At 45.5% G+C, this 15466-nt stretch overlaps 1 protein-coding gene across 1 annotated transcript in view; it reads left to right on the forward strand.

Annotated features, from left to right (window-relative positions):
* Nucleotides 1–299: 299 nt before the first annotated feature.
* CAPN14 (calpain 14) overlaps nucleotides 300–15466 on the forward strand; it is a 22024-nt gene continuing 6857 nt past the window's right edge. Inside the window, exons 1-12 of the mRNA XM_010577846.1 lie at nucleotides 300–542; nucleotides 2949–3018; nucleotides 3986–4104; nucleotides 4728–4864; nucleotides 5915–6089; nucleotides 6788–6853; nucleotides 8209–8294; nucleotides 9565–9639; nucleotides 10301–10464; nucleotides 11155–11318; nucleotides 14027–14232; nucleotides 14785–14821. Coding sequence (XP_010576148.1) covers nucleotides 300–542; nucleotides 2949–3018; nucleotides 3986–4104; nucleotides 4728–4864; nucleotides 5915–6089; nucleotides 6788–6853; nucleotides 8209–8294; nucleotides 9565–9639; nucleotides 10301–10464; nucleotides 11155–11318; nucleotides 14027–14232; nucleotides 14785–14821 — 1542 coding nt within the window. The remainder of the gene's footprint in view (nucleotides 543–2948; nucleotides 3019–3985; nucleotides 4105–4727; nucleotides 4865–5914; nucleotides 6090–6787; nucleotides 6854–8208; nucleotides 8295–9564; nucleotides 9640–10300; nucleotides 10465–11154; nucleotides 11319–14026; nucleotides 14233–14784; nucleotides 14822–15466) is intronic.

A 15466-nucleotide genomic window follows, 5' to 3' on the forward strand; every position in this document is an offset into this window, starting at 1 on the left:
TTGATTTCACTCAGATCTACAGCGAATATAAAACCTTGAAAATGCAGGAATAGGTGCTAGATTAGAATCAGATGGGTCCCCCACTTCTCCTGGGACTGCCATTCCCACACATCCCCCTGCTAGCTAAAGAGAAGATTTTAAAAGCCATGATTAAACTAACTTTTTACACTTATTTTAATGATCAGTAATTCTTCTGGAGAAGACACACCTCATCCCAAGAAACAAGGAGTTTCTGGCAGGACTGTGCAGGGCGAGATCCCTGCAGAATCCTCAGTGGAAGAAATTAGCCTGGTGTTACTATGGACATTGCCATGCCTTTTCTACCGTGCTTGAAAAAAAAGAAGTCACCTGTGCCTTTAGGCAGGAGTGTCTTTCAAAAACACACCCCACCCATCCAGCAGAACTACCAGGCCTTGCTGGAGATGTGCTTGAAGAACAAATGCCTGTTCACAGATGACAGCTTCCCTGCTAACATCAGCTCTATTGGAACGGGAGCACTGCTAAAGAAACTACCCGGAAATTTACAGTGGAAGAGGCCACATGTAAGTGACTTTCAGTGAATAATCTCATGATAGCCAGCAAATAGTGTTAGCATTGAGCAGACTACTCTTAGACTTTAATTTAGCTGTGCCTTAATGCCTCCAGAGATCACACTTATTGTATCAGCCGTCATTTTAGAGGCTGGGGTACATGGAGTTTCATAATTGCCTTTGAAGCATTTGTTGCCCAAAATCATAACTAGCTTTGTTCTGTTTATATCCAGTAATGCTCAGAGCAGGCAGAAATAGCAGGTGAAGGGAGTGAGGCGAGCTGGTGTCCTTGGAGCTCACAGGTCTGATGATCCCACCATGATTCCATGATGACAGTTCTCATGGCGATGATCCCTCTCCCCAGAATTCAAGGTCTTGACCTTTTAGAAGATTTCTGAGTTTCTAGACAGTTCTTAGCCATTGACCCCTTTCCCATGGCCCACATACTGTTGTGATGCTGGAGGCTGCGACTTCCACCAGCAGCGGCAGGTGCCTTATCTTCTTGCTGGGCTGTTTTTTTCCTGCTTAACTGTTTAGTCTATTGTACTTAGACCAATCTTTTCCCAGCTCTCAAGGTTGAGCTTCTACCATGACCAGTAATTGGTCATCAGACAGTGAGTTGTTTTTAGTTCTGGAGGCTCTGTTTTCTACTTGTTTCCATATTTCCAAGGCCTTTGCTGGTATCCCATGCTTAAACTGAACATCACAACAAGAGACACCTGGTTGCAAGGGCTGGTCACAGAGCAAGTTCTCATAACAAATGGATAGATAAGAAGTCTAGGAGGCCAGAACAGGGGCCTGGCACAGTTAGATAAAGCCTGTTAATAACAATGGCAGTTCTGTTCTTACTGAGGCACTAAGCAACGTATTGACAATCAGATCTTCTTGAAAGCCACGTATAGAATTATCTGAGAATTACAGTAGCACTGACTCCTTATGTTACCGTATCTGTAAAGGAATTCTGCCAGGTAATAGCAGATAGCATCTCCTAGATAAGTTATTTTCTAGCTGTCATATTTTGTCAGATTTAACCAATTTCTTAGAAGGGCTGAGTTTCTGCAAAAGTCATGAAAATCACTGGGAAAGTAGAGGCACCTTTGCAAAGCAAGCAGGAGAGCTTGGGAATAGCAGCCCTGGTTCTCAGAGTTTCATACATAATTCAGTCTCGCATATGGTTTGTGTTAAGTCAGGATTTGCAGGCAGAGGAAGAGTGCAGTCCTCAGGAGCCTGAGCTGGGTTGTGCCGGGCACTGTGGCTGAGGCAGTTATGTCAGCATAAAGGTATTTGGGAGGGAAAGGTCAATATGAGTCCTGGCCTCTACAAAACCCTTCAGGTGTCCCTCCACCCCAGGGATATTGGAATGGACTTGAAACCTTCTGTCTCTCAGTCCACCATTCAGCTGCTCTAAAACTGCCTCATCAAGAAGGCTGCCATTTGTTCTGAATGCCAAACCTAGCCCAGCAAAGGCTCTCTGAAGAGAGATGCTGTGCATCCTTCAGTCCTTATGCTGCAGAGGAAACGCTGAGATTCTGCTATTCAGCCTGCAGGCTTGTAGCTTGCTGCATCTATGACTGATGGCCTGCAAACTGAACACCCAAACTCACCAAGGATAGGGGTTGGTGTCTAATTACTGTGACTGCCTTCTGAGGGTTTGCTGTTTCTGTGCTACTGCCTGAAGGGGAAGCCAACAGTGAGAAAATTAGCTTGAGCAATTTGTGGGTCATTAGAGTGAAACGTAAGTTTGACACTTAGTTTATTAATTTGACCCCAGAGGCACTTGTGAGAGGGAAAAAAAAAAAAATTCTCTCTGAACAATTATTCACAGACCCACTCTTGTCACAGCAACAGGAACTTTTGTAGCAGCCATCGGTTAGTCTGTAGCTCGATTGTCAGGCAAATTGTGGAGATATCAGCTAGGTTAGCTGAAAGTTTGAACAGTTATGTTCTGCCATCGTAGCCTCTTTTGGCTGAAACCTGTCAGCAATTACAGAGGAGCAGGGCTGGCAGGTCTGAAGGGTTGTCTTCTCAGCAAGGTGTTCGTGGAGACCTGTGGTGATGCATCTGAGCACCAGTGGCTTATGTCTGAGACCAAATTCAATGTAGACCAAACACAGATGTGTGCCCAGGCTTGTTTCAGATTAGCCTTAGCACATGATAATACTGAAGCTATACCTGAACCAGAACAATATCTGCTGGGACAAAGGGATCCTAAGTATTTTGAAAGCTTTGAACCGGCAGAGGGAGTGTTTTGTGTCACATATCTATGAGGTTTTTACATCCTAGACTAGGAACTCACTGGATTTCCCATCTTACAAGGTCGCAGCTCTGCAGGCAGAAAGTCCTTGGCTTCAAGCTAAATCAGCTCATGTTATTGACTCGACTCTCTCCCTCTTTTCTTTTTGGTTGTGTGCTTCCCAGGCTTTGCACAGAAGTCCGGTATTTTATGCTGCAAACAGAAAGCAACTTGATCTCTGCCAAGGATTGGTGGGTAAGGAGGCTCCTTTGTATAAATATCTAAGTATTCTTATACAAGATAACATTTTGTGTGGAATTTTGACTGTATAAAACTTGGCATAGAAATAGAAGGTGCACATATACTTATCTCCTCACTTGGCATAGTGTGGATGAAGCAATCATTAGGATGGGATAGGCTCAGTAAAAAACCTGGCAAGCTTCAAGGTGGGATTTGAAGAGTGAGAGGTGTCTCCACAAGCTGAAATTGCCACTCTCTGTGTTGCTTCTGTGCATGCTAGTACTGCAATAGGAAGTGATCCTGTGCTTTTACTGGTCTGTAATGTTGCTGCTTGACGACAATTGAACATAGACCACAGAAGCAGGAAAATCTGAGACTTTCACTATCTTTGTATCTAAGGGTTAGTGTGAGTGCATTCTCTTCCCAGCTGAGCAGTTAGAAAAATCATTTTTATGCCCATGTTACCTAAAGTAAAAAGCTATATTGTCATCTGCAAAACAGGTAGGGGCAGGACTAAATTTATTTTTAAGTGCTTTAAGCCCTTAAAACACAAAGTCTGATAAGTACAGTCTTGCATGTGAGATCCATTGGAAATGATTTTTCTCTTCTGAAAAGTTAATGTTTTCAAAGAAAAAGGGAAAAGTTTTTTTTTTTAATAGTGTGCCTTTACAGAGAACAGAAAAAAACATGCAATGTCATTAAAAAACTGGAATGTTTCCATTAAGAGCTATTTCTTGCTAAACTTCTTATTTAACCAAACAGTATCCAAATGAAAAGATCATGAGAGAACAATTATAAACCAATCATGGTTTGGTTAAATAAAGCACACGTCTGGATCATCTCATTTTCTGTGTATGATTTCTTATAATTGTAAAGACATCAGCACAACGGCTCTTCTGCTAGCATCTTGGTGGTGTTCCTGAACTTGGCTGACAACTCTCACTTTTCAGCCAACTGCATGTGTCCGTTTGTCTTGGCGCAGAGAACTGCTGGTTCCTGGCGGCCCTGGAAGCCCTGACGTTCCACCAGGACATCTTGGCTGTAGTCGTGCCACAAAACCAGAGCTTTGAGAGGAAATATGCTGGCATTTTCCACTTCCGGGTACATCTGCTCCCCCAGAGCGTGGGAGATCTTCAGAAATCCTCTGTTACGTTTTGTGCCACACCCTTAGATAATTTGTACACGGTTCCCCTTGGCCAGTGGCAAGTGGCCAGAGCATATCCTGGCCTGGAGAGTAGCCCATCACCCCTCCCACAAAGCAGTGCAGGCAGTGGATCAACTACAAGCCACTGGGAGGATATACCTCCGCTTGGCCCTTCTCTCCAGCTGTACCCTACCCATATTTTAATCCAGACAAAAGTCTTCATCCATAGTGGCAACAGTCAGCTGGACTTGAGCATATCTGCTCTAACCTTCTACCCCTTTTCCCAGCTCTTGTTGCAATTCTGCTGCCCTGCAGTTAGGAACATCTTCCCAGAAGCCTAGCTGTGTCTAATTTCCCTGCTTAATCCTTTTACTCCTGGTATGTGCTTTGTTTTCTCCTCTGGCAGGGTGGAGCTGAGGAGTTGGCTTTGTGGGTGTATCAGCACATCCCCCGACCCAAAGCAGCCCTCCCCCCAAGGCAGCTCATCCTGTGCCCCCAGCTAAGCTATCTTGCCTTTGCTGTTGTTTAAAGTGGAGGTCCCCTCCAAGGGAAACATCAGCTTATTCTTTTCCCCTGACAGTTCTGGCACTTTGGTGAATGGGTTGATGTGGTGATTGATGATCGCCTGCCGGTGAACGAGATGGGGGAGCTGGTCTTTGTTTCCTCAGTCTCTAAGAACGTGTTCTGGGGAGCCCTTCTGGAGAAGGCATATGCTAAGTAAGTGACTCATTCCAAGTTATTCAAATAGTCTCTCTAAAATATGTTGGTTGGTGCCAATGTGGTTTGTTCTTGTTTATAAATGCACCTCCTAGGCCTTGCCACATTTGGAGTCTACTAAATGGTTCTTATCTTTCTGTTACTACACAGTAAAAGCTGCCACTGCAGTAGCTGTTATCCATCCAGGCCCTTGAGTTTAAACCCAAGGGTTTAGGAGTAGGTGTGAAAACAGACCTATCCTGGGGAATTGTCCTCTGTTGTCATTGTTTGGAGTGTATTGGCTAGGATGATGCCTGCCTTGTAAATACCACAGAGGAGTGGAAGGCCACAGATAGGGATTTTCAAGGGTGAATGATTTCTGATGCCTCCTTTGATGCATTATCAATTTGAAAACCTCCCAATGAGTTTTACTTTGGGGGCCTGCTGAAGAATTGCACTTTGGTTTTGGTAGAAGTTCCCGCTCTGGGGTTCCCCACAGCTGACGCATTCAACAAGTCACATGGCACAGGGGAGAATGCTGGCTTCTCTTCAGGGTGTTTTGTCTCATGTGGTTTATCAGGACTAAGAAGATAAGCAACAAGGCGTAACTGGTGGAGTGTGTTAATCTTGGGCTGAAGTAATGTCTGCAAGGAAAAATCCTAGTTAACAATGAGAAAAAGATCACAGCAAAGGAGAGAAAGTTCAGTTATTTCCATTTGGGGTTATCATCAGAACGGAAAGAGCTGAGAAAGTTGCTCTGCAGTGGTGAAGAAAATCGGATTGGAGACTGAACTCTCAAGGCACTGTATCATTATCTGGTGATATATTCAGACAACATTCGCTGAGGCAGAGTTATCAAAGAAGTAGTGATGCACATGGTCTCACTACTGTGCAGTGAGGGATGATAGGGAGTGAAGAGTCCCTTTCAGACTATGGCCAATCTTGGAGGCAATTTGTTAGATTCCTAAATGAGAAGGATTCCCCTAAAGTAAACATGAGTTAGTTACAGCCTTCCTTGACCTATCATCTGTGACTATAACCCCAAGAATATATTGATTTCTTTTTTGCTAGACTCTATGGCTCCTATGAAGATCTGCAGATTGGGCAAGTTTCAGAAGCCTTGGTGGATTTTACAGGTGGTGTTAATATAAGGATCAATCTTGCAGCAGCTCCTCCTGATCTGTGGGATATCCTGACAAGAGCAACCTACAGCAGATCTCTCATGGGCTGTCATACACATTTAGGGGTGAGACTTGGAGTGACATGAAATGGCTTCACAGCTAAAAGCCTTTCCAGATCTGTTTCCCTCTGCTCAGCTAGTCATTGTGACTCAAAAAGTATCAAAGCTGCCACACATGACTTTCTGTAGAAATCACATTCTTAATGTTAAAGTTTGCACATGGATTGATTCCCTGCTGCTTTCAGCTCCCTGTTGTATACATTTAGGAACTGGTTTATCTATCAAAGAACCTCTATTAAATAAGGATTCCTCTTTTTGTTAAATAAATGTTCCACTTTTACAGTGAGGCACAGAGACTCATGGAATAAGCTTATAGCTAAGATAGAGAGAGGTGTGTAGTTCAGAACATGAATTCAGGTCTTGGCTTCCAAGCCTTATGCTAACATTTCAGCTGTTGGGAAGCCCTACTATTCTGAAAATAAAAACCTAACCTCCCGGACTTTTAAAAAGTGAGATGGTCTCTAGTCAAAGATCCAAATTTAGGAAGAGACCTTCCCAATCTACCTTCCAATTCCAAACATACTGCAAAATATGGCTGTTAGGAGCTTAGACTTAATTTTTTTTTCAGTTCAAACCATTCTCCATTTGCTTTGAGAGTTGTTGCTTACACAGGTACAGGTCTCTAGTATTGGTATGAGTCTGCTGTGTAAGTAGGGATAGCATGAAAGGTTTATTTTCCTTCTGTTTCTCTTCCTTGTATACAGGCCACAAAGGTCCTGAAGAATGGGCTTGTTGCTGGCCATGCCTACACAGTAACCGGTATTAGAAAGGTAAGACTAGCCCTAATGTCCTGGGTCCAGGTTTGTTTGGATGTCAGCAATTTTTATTGCAGTCATAGGTTCAACCCTTAATCAGGGCAACTACTGTATCTCTGCCCCCAATGCTCTTCTCTTAGTCTAAGGCTAAAAGAGGCTGCGTGCTTTGTAAAGATTCACTTTCAAGTGTGTCCACTTTAGTATCATGAACCTGATGTAAAGGACAATGGTTATAGATCAGCATATCTCTAAGGGTGGGAATGATTCACAGGGCTCTGCTGAGAGCATCACCTACAAATAAATCTTAGCTGTTAAGGATGAAAGAACTGGCCTTTGGGGATGCTGGGAGGATGTGCTGAAACCTACTTCAGGTAAAAAGCCTTCATCTGAAGTCAGAGGAGAGGCCATAGAGAAGTAAAGATAACTGAATACAAGGGCCAAAACATGAAAAACTGCAAATGGGAATGTGAGTCAAGGCTAAAGTAAGGGAACTGAACTAGGCTCCTGTGCAGACTACCAGGTAGACCCCACTGATCTGCAGAAGTATCATTGGGAGTCCCCTAAGGATATTTGTCTAGAGGTAAGGGACAGTAAAATAATAGGTCCCAAAGACTGGGAGAAGGCTCAAGCTTTCTCCTCCTGGATTGATGGATGACTATCTTGTCCAACCTCAAAAGGAGGTTGACAAGGGTAGTGAAGAACTTTGTGGGGCTTTGTGGGTGAAAGCACATTCAGTACCTCTAGCAAGAGATACTAGGGAAGCTGGAAGTGATACTATGAGCTGGATGATGCACACCTGTCTCCCACACACAGCAGGAGGGTTTTAGGTATGGACTTTATCAGCGACATGTCTGTCAGTCTGGCTCCTCTGATGGGATGAAGAGCCAGGCAGGAGTAAGGGACTGAGTGAGCACATGGAGCTGTATGCTGCCAACAAAGCCCCTAGTCAGCCTGGCTCCCTCTTGTCCCACCATGGCATCCCATTTCAGGAGACACTAATCTATGTGGTTACCCCGTGGGCTGCATTGTGCTATGCCATTGCACTGGGGTAGGACTTAGCTTTCACAGTAGTACAATCCTGCCCCCACATAAGCACAAAATGAGCAGATGTTGGAAAGGAAGAGGAATTTATGGACAATCCTCCAAATTAGGAAACTGTGAGGTCTCTGGTTTCAGTTATAGAAGGTAAGATAAAGCTTCTTAATCTTTTTGTTCCAGCATTCAGAGTTGTTCACAGATTTTTATCATCATACTTGCTGGCATATATGAGAACAAACAAAATCTTTGTTAATATCTGACATAGTACAGTGATATAAACCAGATGAGAACTGCTGAGACCTTGGTAAGCACAGTGTTACTGTTTTATACAGGTGACCTGTCAATGTGGACCAGAAAACCTAGTGAGACTGAGAAATCCATGGGGAAAAATTGAATGGAAGGGAGACTGGAGTGACAGGTGAATTTAAAAAAGGGAAGGTTTGATGCTGAGTGGGAGGAAGGGTTTCTCGGAGGAAAGATGCTGCCATCTTCAGGCATGAATTAGTGCTGAGAGCAGCATTAGGGTAAGTAACAGTTGCTTGCACAGACCGTCTGGTGTCAAAGCAATGACTCGATAGATGTGTATTTCTCCAGCAGGTAGTGCTCACGTAGTTGGGCTCACTTCACACGTGCAGCTTCAACAAGCTCAGTTCCGCTTTTCCATTCACTGAAAGTCAGAGGAAACATAATATGAACACCAGATGCCGACCATGTTGCTGTGATCTTGATGGCATGCAAAGTGACAGATAGCTGTGCAGAAGGCTCTAAACAAAAAGCATGTTTCAGGGCACACAGCCCTTTATCACAGGAGAGACTGTGCTAAGTCCTCCATGGGTGGGAAAGTGTTGGAGCTGGGTGACTGCAAAGGAGTCCTCCGTCCTGGCTATTTGGGGAACTACAATTGTGTATCCGATCAGAAGAAGCAACTAGTGAGGCAAATGGGCCCTGTTTTGCATCTGCCTGAATTTTTTGATTGGGATCTATGAAAGACAGTGTTTTGCATTCTAGACCATGGGCAACTGTAGACTTGTGTCCTGTTCCTCTTTGAAGTGGTGCATATTCCTTCCTTCCAAGCTTCACTTCATTCCCTGCACAGGCCCTGTTAGCTGAGGCTTGGGGATATGGAGGAGGGACGAGCATAGGGAGGTGTTGGGAATCTGGGTGACTTTCACCTTGTCTGCAGAGCAGTAACTTCTCTGATGCATGTCTGTCACATAATGACAACATACCAGCTGTTCCTGTTGAAGAGCATAATGAGCAACATACTGTAGGCCTGCCTTTTAAATGACTCCCAGCTGCCTCTTGTGCTGTCCTAGTCATTCATTCATTATGCCAAACACTCTTCCTATTATGTCTCCTTTGACAGAAAATTAACCAACAAAACAGGTCTAGATTTTTATATTTTAAGCACTTGGAAGCTGTGTGTGCAAGTGAATGGACTGGCTAATGGAAATGGAGCATTTCTGGCTTCTGCCAGAGAAAACTGGAGCCACTTAGCTACAGCTCATGGGGACCAGAATGCTTGTGGAGAGTCTCCTGTGGCTGAAGGCATAGGGGGCCTGTGTTTAGTGGGGTATAAATGTTGAGATATATGGGGACAGGGATTTGGCCTCCGTAGAGGAAAGCTATGTACTCTACCTTGAATTTGAGGACACATTTGGTTAGTCACCTCATGTTTTTCCCCTCAGCTCTTACAAATGGGAGCTGCTGAGCCCGAAGGAGAAGATTTTGCTGAGGAAAAAGAAGGACGATGGAGAATTCTGGTAATGGCATAGTCTTGCCTCTTCTCTCCTTGCCAGTAGCTCTGGGGCTGCGTCTGGAGATGAAGCAGCACATTGCCACTTAGGTTGAGGCATATGTGATCTGCTTTATAACAGCCCATGCTTGCTTTCTTGCTCTCCTCCTCTGCTTGATGATATGAGAAGCAGTAGCTGTGCTGACACAGAAGAGATGCACTGTTCTTCAGTGGCAGGAGTGAGGGAGAAGCAGGATGCTGCCAGGTCTCCCAGGGCTCCTGGAGACATGGGCAGCTTTCAGGAACTTTTGTCCTGCCTTTTATTTTTAAGGTAGCTTTGGGAAGCTCTTGCTTGCCTTATATTTGTTCCTGGTTTCTCCACAGCTTCTGCCAAGAGGTGGCAATGTTGTTGCCTGTGTCATTTCACTGCGGTCCCTTTGGTGGCAATATTATTTTACTCTCTGTGCTACTATACTTTGCTGAAATCTTAGTCGTGCATTTGCTACTGCTAGATGCTGCTGTTGGAGCAGACGCTCTCTTCTTTACTGCCTAATAAAATATGAGCATTACCATATGTAACACAGAATGGTGCGGCTTCGAAGTTCCCTGTTCCCTTTCCTTTTCTTTTTATAAGCCATATGGACTAAACTAAACTGCTGACAAGATGTCTCTTGGCACTCTTTTCTCAGGATGTCTCTGCAAGATTTTAAGATCCATTTTGTAGATCTGATGATCTGTAAATTAACTCCAGACCTGATGAGCCAGGAAGATGGGAAGAAGTGGATGTACTCCCTGAAGAGTGGGAGATGGGTTAAAGGAAGTACAGCAGGAGGAAGTCTGGGATTCTGTAATGGTGAGAGGTGCTCTTTTGGATGACTGTGGGGTAGCATTGCTCTGCTGTTGCAGTTACCAGCACCTTATACCTGTTAACACGAAACTGACAACAGAAACATGCTCTTCCTGCTTAAACGTCCACACAAACATCAGAAATAAGCAGCTGAAGGACTTGACTAGCTTCTGCTATCATAAAAGCTGCATGACTCGCAAACACAGGGCAATAGGCTGGTTATAGCATGAAATGAGCTGCAGAATCCTAGGATCAGTTGCCAACACTGGGCTGCTTTGGGGCATTAAACTTGTCTGTTAAAATTTGTATCCTCAGCATCTCCAGGGAGTGGTACTTTAAGTAAACTGAATGGGAATTGCAGAGCCTCAGCCTTTCTGGAAGCAGAGCAGGTGGGGTCTGAAGTCAGCTAGCCCATATACCAGAGGTGATAAAGGAATAGTGATACATTTGTAAACAAAATGACCTCTTAGTTGCAGGTGACTGGAAATGTAGTTCCTTGTTCCTGGGCCTTCCTCCTGTCTTACTTAGTGGTTGCACTGCTAAACTCGTAAACTGCACCCTAAGATCAAATCCCTGCGAGGTCTGGAGATCCAGACAACCTGTGACCTATTCAGTCTGATGCCAGGCATCATGTGGGAAGCTGGCAACCGATTTTGTGATGGCAAATGACATAAATGTTTTTCTTGTTTTGCTTAGGCGCCTTTTGGATGAATCCTCAGTACTGGCTGAAAGTTTTACCAGCTGAAGACAGTAAGAAAAGCCTGGGTTCCTGCAATGTGGTTATATCCCTGATGCAGAAACACAGCAGCAAACACCGGAACCGAGCTCCTCACCTCTTCATTGGATTTTCACTCTACAAGGTGCGAAGAATTCTTTGCCTTTCTTGCTTTTACCAAATAGGAAAATTTCCAGCCCCTGTAAATTGTAGAGCTTTGCAGACCAAGAGTTTTGCTATGCACAGGGTGATCCGTGCTCTTTTCTCCTTGCCTGTGCCCAGTCTCCTCACACATCAGGGCCAGGCTCCCTCAGGCTCTGTGGCCCGCTTGCTGCCTCTCCAGCATGCTGGGTGTGAGGCTGCAGAGCAGTGAGAAATGCCACTTGCTTCAGAGCACACGGGGCTTTATTTTTTTCTCTCTGAGAGTATGTGCAAGAGCTGGGAGAGGGTGCCAGGAGTCCACTTTGAGGCAGGGAGAGTGCTGCCATGGTAAAATTGTGCTTGAGAAGTATTCCTAGTATGATGTGGCAGCTGCCCATGTGTGAATACTGCTAGTTCGCTGTGTATCCAGGGGTAAGTGGATATCACTAGAAGGAGTGAGAGTTTCCCCGCCTCAATTCTTTGCTTATCTGTGAGCCTTGCAGACCCACTCTCCTCCTGTGAACAGAGCCACAGCTCTTGTTGCTGCTGTGAGTTTACACGGTTATGGAGAGATGGCTGTGGGGCAGGGTTTTCAGGTGGAGGGGCTGACATTTCTGAAGGCAAAGACCCCAGCTGGGCGTATGTAGCTGCTTCCCAGCAATGATATGGCTATGTCTGACAGATGCTCTGTTTCTCTTCTTCCTGCAGGTGCACCTAGAGGTAAGTCCCCTGTCGCCGCTGCTGGCTGTTTGCTGGTGGACCTGGATTGGTGCAGCTGTTATGACAACACTGAAGGTGTTGTGTTTGCCTTTGCTCCTTGGCTGACAGCTAGTAACAGTGTATTTGAGTTCAGTGAGGCACCACAGTAAGTCACTATTAATGCAGAGCTATCCACTGACTCTTCCAAAAAGCAGCCGTATCAGGAAGGCTCAGGGCTCAGAAGCCTTAAAATGGGGCATTAGTTGTTCAGCTTCTGCACTAGGTCTTCAAAGGTATTAGAAGTTGCATCAGTGTTTACCTGATCAGCACTTCGTCCCTGCTGCAATTGTAAGATGGTGCCCCAATTCTTGGCTGTGTCTAAGCTGGACTCACTGCAGCAATCAGGGAAGCCAGAGCTACCTTTCTGCTGCCTCCCAGTCTTGGGATGGGGTGGGAACAGAGCCTATGTTCCATGCAAGTCAGGGGTCTCCTGGGAAGCTCAGGTTCCTTCCTGGCTGGGGATGCTCTGAAGCTGACACTACAGGTGTTTTCAGCTTCCTCAGGCCAGCTGAAGGCCAGCTTTCTAGCATTTTCTTTAGCCAGTAGCCTTTGAGACCTGAGGAAGGGCCCTGGAAGTTAAACCCTGATGTAAGTCCCAATTTTGACCCTGACATCAGAGGGCTATTTAAAAGAGGGAAAGGTTTAGCTCCTTTTGTCTTGAAAGGGTATATCTTCCACTCTGTTACTACTCAGAACACCTCTGAAATGAGACTCCCTTTGAATTTGGGCTGTCAAAGAGCTGGTTTGGGTGTATGATCAGGGCAGCGCAATTGTGTTCTCAGTTATTGTATTTCCAGCATGGTAACCATGAGGTAAGATGCTACTCCTTCCTGACTTAAATATTGTGGGCACTATCAGAGTTACAAGCGAGTTAAAATTCCTGGCAGAGGGGGTCCGAGTGTGGCCGTAGCACGCTGCTGTGCTGCACCCAAGGGGGAATGGTGGCAGCCAGGACTTTAATTTCAGGTTTGTAGCGGTTGCCAAGATCAATACAAAGAGATGGCAAGCTGAGAACATCTAAGGTATTGGAACTACAGTCAACAAAGTATTGACTGGAATATAAAAACTTTGAATTTAACATAAGGGGCATGAAGAGGAGTAACCCTGAACCCTTCAGAAGAAAGATTGCTCTATTAGTAAGAAAAATACTGGCAAAGGAAGAGGAATAGCATCTCCACTCTGAGGCTGTGGAGTAAAATGGTTAAATGTTTTGAGGAACAGCCAAGATCAGAAGGTGACAGTGGGTTTAGCTAGCAGGATTATTTATTTGGCTTGTGTACTGGGCACTTGGTGGCATTAAAAATGAGTTCAGAGTTGCCTGGATCAACATTTTATCTATCCTCCTATTGCAGAAAAGTGCTGCAGAGCAAAACATCTATAAAAGCCAAGAGTGCCAGGCAGATCAAGGACACATGTGGAGTCAGGGCTAGGGATTAGGTTGCTCCTGCAGTATGCTCAGATCACAGGTGCTCAGAAAAACCCTCTGCTACCAGATCCCTAGTGCAAAGGACAAGCTGGGGACAAAGTGTGTGGTACCTATGGGATAGGAGGGGTGTTCTGGCTAGTGAAGAGCAGTCTCTAGAGCAGTTCTTGCCTGCAGTCATTTCTGCCAGTATAGAAATGACTTTTGCAGTAGCCACTCTGACAGGAGCCTCTTCTTTTCCCCAGTCTTTGCTGCTGTTCCTTGCAAGTACTATTATATTGTTGATAAGGTTGCAGGAAGACCTGTTCTTTGTCATATTAACATTGGGCAGGGGCAGTGCGTAGTGAGAACCACCATGTCCTGGGAGGAGACTGAGTCCTTTGGGCCCTGTTATCTGCTTGTGCTGTAAAAAAATATCTGAGATGTGAAGGCAGGCTGTCTATGCCATGCCTGTGAATTCTCCACGTGCCTTTTGTCTCTTTGTTCAGCTGGTGCAGAACACATTTCTCTTCTGTTTTTTCTCTTAACAGTACCAGGAAAGCAACAGAAAGCTGCCCCCAGCTTTCTTCACCCGACATCAGCCTGTGAACAAGCACCAGGTCTTCCTTGATGAGCGGGAAGTGACTCATGACTTCCACCTGGCACCTGGTATCTATGTGATTGTCCCATCCACCCTGAAGCCTCAGCAGGAGTCTGAATTCATCCTGCGGGTATTCTCGAGGAAGCATGTTCTTCGGTGAGATGCTGGTGCCCCTCTGACAGTGCCTAATTCTCTGGGATGGTAGGATGGTCTGGTCTTTCTAGCCTAATGGGGGCAGCATAAAGACTTTACTCTGCAATAAGCAGCACAATCTCCTTTGGAGAGGCTGGCTGTGGGTTTCTCAGACCTCAGGATTCTCAGTGGCTGAAACCGCTTTTAGCCTTATCCTTTCAAGAAGTGTTGAGGTAGGCCCACACAAGGGATTCTTGCAGCATGCTCAAGTTTGAGACTGTGGAGAAGGACAACAGTTTTTAATGCACCATCAGTTTGCCAGGAGGCCCTGCTGGCAATGCTAGGATGGTTGCTTGTGCAGAAATGGTGCTTTGGAGACTTCACGTGCCAGCAGCCCCTGGGGAACCATGTGGGCATGAGGGCTTCCCTTACTTCAGGTGTTACACTAGGGAAAAAACCCATATGTTGCAACAGAGGGTTGGGGCCCTGTCTGAGGATGGGGGATATCACCTGTGATGAGACAAACACACAACTCTGGGATATCTCCTTAATGTGTCTGCTTTTTTGCACCTCCAGGGAAATGGGTGGGAACACCAGTTTCACCCTCTCTAAGGTGAGTGAGTATGAGGGGAGTGGGAGGTCTGTGGTTTGGTCTTCAGGTCTCAGTGTTGGTTTTTTCCTGTTGCCCTGCCCTATCGAGAGGCTGAGAATGTGAGTGCTTGTGTTGCAGCGCTTTTGAAAGGGCAGCTTGGGTTTACAGGCAGAGTCCCTTGGACCACGTGGACAGAAGCAGTCAAATGTCGGGGACGAGCAAATTTTTAGACACCTTTGTTAGTTGCCTTTTTGTGAACTTCTTTTAGTGACACCATCTTACTTGCTCTGCAGTCTTTCCTATTCATGGCTTTTTGGAGACTCCCGGTCCTTTCTTGCACTTCTCCCTGCTCCTTTCATGCCTTGAAAGTTTTGAAGACATCATGGGACCTGAGCAGTATTGTTCCCATGCAGTGGTCTATAGGTTATTTTCAAAATAACTGAGCTCAATGGCAGTGCATGCATGTCTGCAACTTGTGCCAGGGAGTTTATAGCATAGTCTGTTCCCCTGGCATAAACAGGGCCATTCTTTCTTTCATGTCCTCTATCCTCCTGTATAAAGGAGGACAGAGACCCTTCTCTCTCTTCTTGGCATGGAGTGAGCCCCATTCTTTGTTCTTGCACAGCTTGTTGCGGGGGGGGGGGGGGGGGGTTTTTTTTTCCTGGG

The sequence above is a fragment of the Haliaeetus leucocephalus genome, unplaced genomic scaffold (genome assembly GCF_000737465.1).
Source record: "Haliaeetus leucocephalus isolate CR32 unplaced genomic scaffold, Haliaeetus_leucocephalus-4.0 Scaffold577, whole genome shotgun sequence".
Classification (NCBI taxonomy): domain Eukaryota; kingdom Metazoa; phylum Chordata; class Aves; order Accipitriformes; family Accipitridae; genus Haliaeetus; species Haliaeetus leucocephalus.